Source organism: Chionomys nivalis, chromosome 18 (genome assembly GCF_950005125.1).
Source record: "Chionomys nivalis chromosome 18, mChiNiv1.1, whole genome shotgun sequence".
NCBI lineage: Eukaryota > Metazoa > Chordata > Mammalia > Rodentia > Cricetidae > Chionomys > Chionomys nivalis.
The window spans coordinates 13,671,956-13,683,992 of NC_080103.1; the positions used below are offsets into that span (position 1 = coordinate 13,671,956).

The 12,037-nt window shown below is 44.2% G+C and overlaps 1 protein-coding gene across 1 annotated transcript in view; it reads left to right on the top strand.

Annotated features, from left to right (window-relative positions):
- Wars2 (tryptophanyl tRNA synthetase 2, mitochondrial) overlaps positions 1–10,562 on the top strand; it is a 71,262-nt gene extending 60,700 nt beyond the window's left edge. The window contains exons 5-6 of the mRNA XM_057793494.1: positions 8,089–8,207; positions 9,551–10,562. Coding sequence (XP_057649477.1) covers positions 8,089–8,207; positions 9,551–9,999 — 568 coding nt within the window. The 3' untranslated portion in view covers positions 10,000–10,562. The remainder of the gene's footprint in view (positions 1–8,088; positions 8,208–9,550) is intronic.
- Positions 10,563–12,037: the final 1,475 nt, after the last annotated feature.

Sequence of the window (12,037 nt, forward strand, 5' to 3'; positions counted from 1 at the left end):
GAGGAAGGGAGGACAGTGGGCAAGAACAGGCATAGCAGTGTCCTGCAATGGCAGTTGAGTGAGTGTGGGCTCTCTATGCAGCTGTCTTGTTTTCTCTAGTGGGATGAACCCTGTGATAGATTTGCAGTCCCATTTTTACATTTTGGCTTCTGAGACAGGGTCTGGCTAAGTTGTTCAGACTGGCCTTGAATTCACAGTCTTCAAATGCGTATTCCTCTTGCCTCAGCTCTGGGTAACTGGAATTACAGCCGGTGCCCCAGGCCCAGCTCTAAGTTTATTTTACTGTGCTGTCGTCTGCCTTGCTTCTCATGCTGTTTGGTGACATCAATGAGCTGAAGATGTGGCGGCAGAGGGTAAGTGTTTATCATGCTTTCTTAGTTTGGTAAAATTAGCACAGACTTAATTTTTCCCAACTCTGTAATTTCTCAAACAGATTAGTCCCTATTAGAGGTTTTATCTATTTTAATACATGATTGCTTTCTTTTTCTGAAGTTGAGAACGCTCATCTTTTCACCAGGTCCCTTCCATGTATCTGATTTGCCAGCAGCACTGTCTGCGTACTTTGGGCCAATGTGCTGTAACTTAGTCATTGTGAGGCTGTGCCCGGGCTGTGCATAATGGTGACGTGAGAGCGCATGTGGCTGTCGGGGTACATAGTCGTCATGGGAGTGCTGATTGCTGACGGGTGGCAGGCAGGGAAGGACAGTGCATTGCTTACAGTGACATGCATATTCAAACTTACTGCTTATTTCTGGGATTTCTCATGCATGGTTTTCTGCCTTAGTTGATTTTTAGGTAACTGTAGCTGCAAAACTTAAAACTGTGGCAAGAGGCAACTGATGTATATTTTCATCAGTTGCCCAAAATCTAATTTGCAAAATGATATTGCAGTCCTTTTGTTTGCAAATTAGATAAGCAGGGACACCTCTGAGAGTTACTGAAGAAATTGCATAGGATCAGTAGCATATGATACAAACTCTGTGGTTTATAGATCTAGGAGGACACCTAGAAGGCTGGCATTAGCAAAGCAACTTGCTAAGATCTCAAAACATGTTTTATGTGCCACCGTTTTTAGGATCAGGTCCCACTCTGTGAATGTCCTCATGTCACACAGAAAACTGTAAGTAGTTCAGATGTGGCAGGTAAACCCTAAAGCTTTCTGCTGGCCTCTTCTCTGTCTTAGTCTTTGTGTGATATTTCATTTATGTTTTAATAAATAAAACTTGCCTGAGGATCAGAAAAGTAAAACAGCCACTCAGCCTTATAGACCAGGTATAACACACACCTTTAATCCCAGTAGATTAATCCCAATAGTAATCACACTAGCTTGCCATAGAAACCAGGTGGTAGTGGTGCACGCTTTTAATCCCTGAACTAGAGAGGATTATAAAATGGGAGGAGACAGCTCTCAGTCCCAGTCTCATTCTGAGGTTTCCTAGAAGCAGGATCGCCATTTTCAGACTGAGGTCGAGGTAAGAGCCAGTGGCTGGCTGCTGTGCTTTTCAGGTCTTCCGGTTAGTTTTATTTATTAAAATACAAGTGAGATGCCACTGCAAGTCTACCTCCAACATCAGCAGGGATCGCTCATAGAAGTACTTAATGTTTCCAAGGCAGGCATTTCTTTCCCATTCTGTAAGTGTTCCTTAACTTCTACTGATCTCCTCAGTGGATGGAATAGTGCTTCTGGGCTTCAGAAAGGAGGGTGCATGATCGTGGCAGAATTCTTCTGTTCTCATCTGTGTTCTGATATACACAGACAGTTTGTCCATGGAAACAGATAAAAGATGCTTTTCTAGAAAACCAGGTGATTATCTATCCTCAAGATAGTAGTCTACTTCCTAAGCCTAGAAATTACAAGCCAGATTTAATGCCATGATTGGATTACAGATGTGCACATCTGCATGCCCCTTTACTAAGAGAAGCAGTCCAGTGTTCCCTTCTGTCTAGTCTCAGGCTAGACCACCTATGCAGCTGGGAGTATTTTCTGTTTATTTTTGTTTTGTTTCACGTCTTTCTATATTTGAGAAAAGTCATGTCTAGGAATATTTATATTACAAACATAGGTAGGTTGATAGATTGAAGTGCGGGTAAAATATCAGTAGCTTCTATCCACCAGAAAATCTGTGCGTCCTCTGCATAAAATGCTGTGCAAGTCAAATATAAGTTTTGTATTTGCTTTAGTTAAAATCAGCATTAGAATGAGTGGTACAGTGGAGAATGGAGAGATGGCTCAGTGGTTAAGAGCACTGGCTGCTCTTCCAGAGGTCCTGAGTTCAATTCCCAGCAACCACAAGGTGGCTCACAACCATCTGTAATGAGATCTGGCGCCCTCCTCTGGCGTGTAGGCATACATGGAGGCAGAATGTTGTATACATAATAAATAAATAAATAAACAAACAAACAAATAAATCTTAAAAAAAAAAAAAGAATGAGTGGTACGGTAGGCCAGAGAGCAAACACTGGGCCAGGAATAGAGAAGCCGCTTCAGATAGGCTTATGAAAGACGAGTAATTGTTTCCATAGGAGTTGTTTAAGGAACCCAGGAATGAAGAGCTGAGATGATATTATCTGGAGAATATGATAAATAACAGAAATTTAAGCCAAGCCTGGAGGTGCAGGTCTGTGATCCCAGCTGTTCATCAGACTGGGCAGGAAGGTCACAGGTTCAAGGCTAGTTTGAGTGACTTAGTGAGACCCCGTCCCAAAATAAAAGTATAAAGAAGGTAGGTGATGTAACTTAGTAGTAGAGAGCTTGCCTAGTGTACATGAAGCCCTAGGTTCAGTCTCTAGCACCATCAAAATAGTATTGATGATAATAGCATATATTGAGTATATGAAGAAAGAACACTCAAAAATAGCAAAAGTTCTTAATTTTTATTCATACATTTCTTATCTGGATGCCTAATCTTAAATAGCTAGTCCTCAGAGGATCAGAAGGCCAGCTGCTAGATAATGTCTTCTAGACATAATAGGGAAGCTGTACCCATGACATCTCAACAATATGGTCACCTAAACAAGACCTACATAATGACAACACCAGTGTGAATGAGAGAAATCATAGATGGGTTTAACCTCAGATGAAGAGCTGTAGGAAAGGAGGGTGACTCAGTCTTCTCCAGGGACAAGCACCCAAATAGTTTCCAGTCTCAACTGGTCTGTCTTAACCACATAAACATAGGAGCAACACTCAATGGACTCAGTGAAGAGGGAGTGTGTGTGTGTGTGTGTGTGTGTGTGTATCTGTCTTGTTGGTCAGTCTATCTGTGTGTAACAATAACTATAGAAGAAGAAGTCATGAATTTAATAGTGAGTTGGAGTAAACATGGGAAGAGTTGGAGGGGGAGAAGGAAGAGTGGAAAGGATATTGATGTAAATGTGATACTCTTGACATTCTCAAAAAATTAAATAGCTGGCCACATATTAAGTAAATATTTATTTTTCTTTGTTTTTGTTTATTTTTTGTATGTATATATACATATATATACATATAAAGAGATATGCACAATGTATTTATATTCAGCAGGGTTGTCTAAGTACTTGTGATGCGATAATTCTAGGCAGTGCCGCTGTACAAGCCCTTGGAGGGAAGAGAAGGAAAGACTGAGAAGTGTTGAGCAGTGGTCTCCAGGGCATCCAATAACTGGTAGATACATGCCATTCAAATTCTCATGATGGCTCTGTAAGATAGGTGGGTGAGATCTCTCCCCATTTTCCACATTAAAAAATTAGCTTTCAGAACAAAGTAGTGTCTGCCCATTTCCCTTGAGTGTGTGAGACACCACCAAAATAATAATAAATAGTAACAATGAATAATAATTTTTATATTTTAAAAAGGGATAAATTAACTCTCAGAGAAAATCTGCTAATTCTTCATAGACCCAAAAATTTGAGGAGAAACAGAAGAAAAAGCTGAGACCATAAATCAGAAGATGGGCCTAGTGAGAATGCTCAGCAGGCAGGACACTTGTCTCCAAGTCTGACAACCTAAGCACAAGCCGAAGAACCCGTGTGGAAGGAGAGCATTGACTCCCATAAGTAGTTTTGTGACTGCAAGCATACCATGCACACGTGCGTGCACACACACACACACAGTAAATACATGTTTTAAAAAAGTCTGAAATGACACAGAATGAGGAGGTGGCCTTTAAAGGCTGTAAGTAGAAAACCAAACTCTGTTAGTCGGCTGTCTTTGTGAAGTCAGCTTTGGCCTGGATGTCAGCAGTTTCAGAGTGTGGTTGGTTGGCCTCATGTCTGTGGGTCTAGAGTGAAGCAGGATGTCGTAGTGGAAACACATGGTGGGACAAAGCTGCTTTATTCCATGGTGACCAGAAACAGGTATAGAAAGGCAGACCAGGGTCCCCAAATCACCTTCCAGGGCCACACCCCAATGACCTAATTTCTTTCTAGCCCACCTGCTCCTAAGTGATCCCACACCTCCCAGTAGCACCATAGACTGGGCCCAAGCCTTTAGCACATGGTCTCTGGGGAACAGTTAAAGTACAACCAAGAAACAAGAATGTAGACAGGAGAATAAGTGGCCTAGAATTTCGGTTTGAGAGTCTTCCTGTTGTCTGGGGTTGGAAGTGCTGCCCTGGGAGTATGCTTTCTTAGAGCTCGTCTTAAAATTTTAGGGTTCTTAAACTTTATCCAGTGAGCCCAGGCTGGCCTGGAATCTTTCTTCCGTGGTCCTGAAAGCCGCTGCACCAACTTTATTCTACCATGCTGCCTGCACGGGCATCCCTTCTCTGTTCTTCTGGAACAGCTATAGCACACAGTGGTCTGTGAAATCAAACTCCACTGGAAGGCAGTCTGAGGTGCAGAATCTCCAGGCTCTGGTCCCTGACACTGGGAGCTCACAGAGGGCAGGGAACTGTGGTTGACAAGAAACGAACCAATGTGTGCTCCCAGAACGGGAGGCTGTCGGTGGAATTTAAGGACCAGCGAATTGAATGTCATCGATGCTTTCCAAAGGAAACCTTAAATGCAAGGATGGATTAAAGAGAACAGCAGCTGGGCCAGTCTGTTGCGAGGCTGTTTTACCAGCCTAGAGCATGGTAGTGATGGTAAAGAAAAGGAAATACAACTTCACAGTGGAACGACTGTGCACGGGTCCTGTGTCGGGGTAACCACACATTTACTATGTGTTGCCCTGCTTGAGGTGGGCGGTCCTAGGAGAGGCCTCGTCAGAAGTCACAGCTCCTCCCAATATCTACTGATTATCAATGTCTAATATGTAATTGCTGTGATGGAGAGTCACTGCCGCATGTCCAGTAAGCAATCAGTGACGGGGAGCCAGCCCTTTGTGACAGAAAAGACAACCCCAGACCCCTTTCCCGGCCTGCTGAGTAAAGGCAGCAGTTCTGAAACCCCACAGGCACAGCCAAGCCAGTAGGAAAGCAAGATCTCCACGGGCAATGATCATTCATCTGAACACTGATGCTGCCAAAGGGGCGGGGCAGAGCCCAAGCAAACCTCCAGGCAATAAGGATCGAAGCAGGAGAAAAGTGGTTCAGTCACCAGAGAAGAAGATCAGAGGCATTATTATGTGACAGAAGTTATAACAATCAAAATTATGAAAGACTTTTGTTTTATGTTGTGTCTGAGAAAGCACAGCCAGGGCGAGAGGGAATGGAAAGGCAGAGGAGGAAGAGTGGACGTATTAATATGGATATCATTATGTCGGATATAAATTTTAAAAGCGCAGCTCTAAATTATTTGAAGTGAAAGGCAGACTGTGAGGAGAGCGGCTGCAAACGTGAAGAGAATAAGCCCCATGAGTGAGCGGAATCAAAGCCAGGCTGGGTAATGTAGAGTGTGAACTCCGCGCACGAGAAGCAAAGGCCAAGATAAATTACAGGAGGTGAAAGCGGCAGCGGCCGCCGCGGGAGGAGGGACCAGAAACAAACAAACCAGAGTCAGATGCAGATGCCACGTGGAGCAACGGGGCCAGGTGAAAAAAATTAAAATGGTTTTAATCCTCTTATAAAAAAAAATCAAAACCCCACAGAACTGTAAGAAAAGAGTCAAGCATCCGACATAAGGCAAGACGCACACAGTGTCATTATGAAAACTAAATGTGTTTTCTGTTTAGGGGGTGACTTTGTGAATCTGGAACCATTTTGACATGTGGAAATATTCATTTTGATGTGCTTAAAGTGTATTGATTATGGTAATTGTTTTTTCTGTGTTAGTTGCAGTCCACTGTGATTTCCTATGGGCTACTGTAACTGCTTTTTAACCTGCTCTGCTGGCTAATTTGGGCTGGGGGAGCCAAGATGACCTCTGCTTATGGGCGTCAGTATAATTACCAGGTAGGAGTAGCAGAGACCAGGCGAAGAGAAATTGACAAAAACAGGCTGTGTGCTTGTGGACCCCAGAGAGGAGCCCGTGCTGAGCAGAGGGTACAAAGTAACCATGCTTCTCCAGTGGTTTAGCTCTCCCAGGCCTCTGCAGTTTCCCGGAACTGCTTTTGCTGACCTCCCGAGAGGAGGAAGCACTTCATGGTTCTCCTCTTCACTCAGTGTTCTGGTTTTCTTAGGTCAGAGTTCTGAGGAGTCCTATACAGTTTATAGTTTGCATTTCGGGATCACCTATCAGTTTCACATACAGTTTGTACCCAAATCTGGATTGTCCCCAGGTCTATGGCCATCTCTGGGGAGGAGCCTTGGTCTTTCTGTTTTGCAGGGCTGGCCATTAAAATAAAGATGGTCTTATTAGAGAAACCAGTGTGCCTCCCATAAGGCCATTTACGTCCCTCTCTTGGCATTTTGTCCTTCGTCATATCCAACGTTAACGAGTGATTGTCATATCAGTTGATTCCATGTATTGAGCCTTTACTCTCAGGAGCTACCCTTGGTAACCCTGGAAACAGCCGGAAGAGGATGGTTCCATCATCGTTGTCTCCATTTGCAGAGGAAATGAAGGCTTGCAAAGAGGGAGGGCCCCCACGATGCTCACTCACTGCTTCTTCCATCAGAAGCTGTAGCTGTTTTATCAACCTGACGCCACAGCCCAGCATTAACCATTGAAGTCACCGTCTTCACCAGAGGAGTCCGTGCTTTGAACTGCACGTGCAGGAATGATACCATCATAAATAAATTCTTTGTGTTCTGAGTGGTTTTTTTTTCCCACATCCTCTTTTCTTAATAAATAAAAATTTTTAGATAAAACTCAAGTTTCCTTAGTTCCTTTTCTCAAATCATTATCCTTGCTCTCTCGAAGCAGCTACAGTGAGGTGACAAAGGTGACTTAGGTATGTCCTTCTCCTTCTTCCATTGTCATCGTGATCATCATTGTTATCTGTCTGTCAATCCTTGAGAGTCAACCCAGTGCCTGGAACTTCAGCCTTTCCCGGGTTGCTGTATCGTTACAGATCTGTGCATCTGTGGAAATAGGTCACATTTGTACCTAGAATCTCGTTATTACCTCAGGGTCAGTGTGCTCTTCACGCGCCCTGCAGTTCTCTCTCTCTCTCTGTGCCACATTGTCTCTTAGACCCATCTGCGTTGTGCTTTGAGATTTTCATTCACGTTTCTCGTCGCATATTAGCTGTCCTCCGATTACAATTCCTCGAACATGGAGACACATATTGCCGAAAGATCTTGAATCCTTCCTTGTTTGATGAGGAGGAAAGGCTCTGGCCGGAAGAGCTGTCTGCCATCTCTAATTTGAAGAATGGGTGGGGTGTCTTTCAAGTGTGAGCCGCAGCTCTGAGGTAAAAGCATCTGGTCTAGGCTGGAGTGATCTGTGCTGACTGGGTGAGGGATGAGGAGTGGCTTTTAGACACAATTATACACAGAACATGTGCTATTGAAAACGCCATGGCTCCCTCCCGGCAAGATCCTGCCATGCCGGTGTTGACGGCTGCACTCTTTTGCGATGGGAGGAACAGAACCGGAGCAGACACACATCTCCTCAGCATTTGTCTGACACACAGATAAAGACTCGGGTCTCCGTGTTCCCTCTGTAGTTGGTGACCATTTGTTGAACACCAACGGTGAAGTAGGCGCAGGACACGCAGCTGCTTGCAATACCATTTCCGGCTAAGAAGGAGCCTTGCTGAGTTTCTCTGTCTGTGTTTTATTAAAGGTCCACACACGTTCCTGTCGGGGAGGATCAAGTCCAGCACATGGAACTTGTCCAGGATCTAGCTCGAAGTTTCAACCAGAAGTATGGGGAGTTCTTTCCATTGCCCAAGTCCATTCTCAGTAAGTAACAACCAGATGGTTATGAAACTGGGCTCGTGTTGAAGAGTGGACTAGAGACCAGGAACTTTGCTGGGACTAAATTTGGCTGTCTCACTGACAGGCTTCATGATTCTTAGCTGAAATCCTTATTGTTTGGGATTATGTGGGAACATTAAAAAAAAATGTGAAATATAGGGAAAAACTTTAAAAATCATAATTTTTAGTTTCTAAAATATTTATCAATAGATTGTGTGTATAAATGAAGATTTTATTTGATAGAACAAATTACACACCCTATTTTACACATAAGCAGACCAAGGCTCAACAAGATTCACACTATGTCCAAGTCACGTGTCTAGTTATCCCAAGCTGAGCCCTGTCAGCCCTGCTGATCCCAGAAACCACGTACCTCACCCTTCTTAACATTCACAGTGAGACAAGGCCAGGAGAATGAGAACTCTGCCCAGTCATAGTCCAGACAAATGAGAGAGAACTGATGATCCCCAAATGTTGTTTTCTGAATGAAGAGGAGAGCTAGGACAGACACCTACCACTGCATCTGCAATGCCAGCCTCAGCTCTGCTAGGGTCTCCCACGCACTGATGTCACCTCCATTTTAGCAGTAAGAGTTTAATGTTCGACCCATTGCTTTTTACCTACTTCATCATTAATAGCCGTAAACTAAGCAGTTATCAATGCCACTGGTTTATGAAGCACAGCCTGCCATCCCCCTCTGTGTGTGTTTCTGCGACTGTGTTTCTATGTGTGTGCATGTGTCTGTATGTAACTGTGTAGCGACATGGAAGGATTGCCACAGATGGTTAAAATCTCAGCATTCCTACAGCAAGGTGGAGACAGGAGAATGGCCCTCTAGCCTAGGAGATGCTGCCTAATGGCAGAAGGAAACCATAGCCTGCCTCAAAACAAAGTGGATGACCAAAACAGAGTCTCAGAAGTTGTCCTGTGGTCACAGATTCACCATGACACATGTGAATCTGTATACACATCCACAAACACAAAATTTAAAAAAATATATGAAGTGTTCACAGAGCTTAAGAAATGGCTTAGAGGATAAAGGCACTCGCCATGCAAGGCTGGGGACTTGGGTTCCCTGGAACCCACAAGTGTGCACAGGATAAGTAATATGGCCAACATAATACCATTTGTGTCAGTTATACACTGGATGAATGACTGCTGATCCATGCTGTAGATGCTGCACTAAACAAGACCTGTTTCTGGTGTCTTTACCTCCACACTTGATAAATTGTTCAAATTCTTCAGGTATGCTATTTGTGCAATCAGATAATACCTCTGATGTTTTTGATATAAACTCTAACATTCTTAATGACGTGTCTTTTCACTAGCGTCTATGAAGAAAGTGAAATCCCTCCGTGACCCCTCTGCCAAAATGTCAAAATCGGACCCTGACAAACTGGCCACTGTCGGAATAACAGACAGCCCAGAGGAGATCGTGCGGAAATTCCGGAAGGCTGTGACGGACTTCACATCAGAGGTCACCTACGAGCCGGACAGCAGAGCTGGCGTCTCCAACATGGTGGCGATCCACGCAGCGGTGTCAGGCCTCTCGGTGGAGGAGGCGGTGCGCAGCGGTGCAGGCATGGACACAGCGCGCTACAAGCTGCTGGTGGCAGATGCTGTGATTGAGAAATTTGCTCCAATCAGGAGTGAGATTGAGAAACTGAAAAAGGATAAGGACCATTTAAAGAAGATTTTACTTGCTGGATCTGCAAAAGCCAAAGAATTAGCCTACCCTGTGTTCGAGGAGGTGAAGAAATTGGTGGGGATCCTGTAGAATGGCAGCCAGTCACTGCACTCCAGTCAAGACAACTTTCCTTGGACAGATTTTAGTCTGTACACAGTTGGTTTGATGATTAGCTTCATTTGATGAAGGCTTCCAGTTGATGCTCCAGTTCCATCTCAAATGCTATGATCAGGAGAGCCGAAGCAGACTCAGGTCTACACCCCAGTTAACTGAGGCGCATTTTGGGGTCTGAAGTATTCCCACGCACTTCACAGCTAACAGTGTCTGAGCTCTGATGTGTGCCTGTTTGTGCAGGCGTTACTGTGACAGGTGCACTCTGTTTCCGAGCCCTTCACAAAGCTGTGCATAGAGGCCCTGTGCTGTAAGCCTGAATCCCCTTTCTATTTGGAGTTCATAAAGACAGGTTGATGCTTACAGCTCACGTGTCATTGAGGTGATGTTTGTCTTCTGTATTTGAACGACTTAACCTGAGCTAGGAGATGGCTCAGGCTCAAGGCACCTGCTACCACGCCTGACAATCTGAGCTTAGTCCACAAGACCAGCATGGTGGAAGGAGAACACTGGCTGGCAGATTGTCCTCTGACCTCCATTTGTGCACCATGGTATAAGTATACACACACACACACACACACCAACAACAACAAAAATAAAAATATAATAATCTACTTAATTTACATTTGTTTCCTAAGAAACCACACTGGCTTATTCCAACAAGTGTCTATTCTTAAATTCAGAGATTCAGGAGGTCATTATATTGCCTCAATTTCATTTATTATTTATATTTTATATCATTTATATGGGGCCCAAGTGGTGTTCTTTTTTTGTTTGGTTGGTTTTTTTGGTTTTTTTTTTTTGGGGGGGGGGGAGACAGAGGTTTCTGTTTGTTTTTGTTGTTGTTGTGTGTGTGTGTGTGTGTGTGTATGTGGCTCTGGATGTCCCAGAACTTGCTCAGTAGACCAGGCTGGGCTTAAACTCACAGAGATCCACCTGGAATTAAAGGTGTGCACCCCCCCCAGCTGACTCGTGTTCTTAGTAAGCATTTTTATTTTTACACACATCACAGTTTAGTAGCACCACCCCCTTGCTCTGGAGCACACTGAGAGGAGTTACATTTTACACACGGTGAAATCAAGGGTCAGAACACAGGATTAGCTTGTACAGGATCAGTAAGCAAGAAGCAAATTCAAGAGTGAAGCCTTTTCTCCCTACACCCACAACTAGTGCTTTTTAAGGATGCTCCCGATAGCTGTGATTGCCAAAGCTTTGAGCCTCCAAACATTCCAGTTTTGAACGTGGGTACTAGAAGGACAGAGCCTGAAGTGCTGATGTTGTCACTGTCAACTCAGCCAATAGCTGTGTGTTTAAAATCTGGATCCAGCTTGCTTTGGTCACATGTACCCCGCAAAACCCCAAAGGTGGGTCCCAAGGCCTCGCGTCTAGATTGCAGAGACACCTGCTTGTCTCTGCCGGACTCCAGTGTGTGCAAGGACTGGAGCCTCCCATATTCCCTGTGAAGGGAAGCTTCTTGTCTCGTGTCTGCCTCAGTCCCTAGGAAATGACAAACCACCCAGAACATAGATCTGCACTTCGATCTTCAAACCTGAAAGTGGAAATGGCAGTCCTGACTTGTGCACCAAGGCCTAATAACAGGTTTAATTTTGCAAGGGTCAGCAAGATGGCTCAACAGGAAAGGGCACTTGGTGCCAACCAGGTCTGACCCCCTGAGTTCAGTCCCTGAGAGCTACATGGTAAATGGAGACAACCGGCTCCCTGCAGTTGTGCTGAGACTTACAGACACGCATATACATGCTTTTCCACACACAAATGTCTACATTTGAATTTTAAGATTAATTTCACAACACATACCATTGTTAGACAATGGGGACTAGGAGACACTGCTTCCCAAAGTCCTTATTAAAACAGACTTGACTCAGGGAAAGGATACATTTTACTTTTTTGTTGTTGTTGTTGTTGGAGGGGGTTATGTTGTTTTCTTAATTCATTTATTTATTAGCACTAGTATTTCTATGAGCAGGATCATGGCAAGGCGCGTTGCTATACCTAGCCA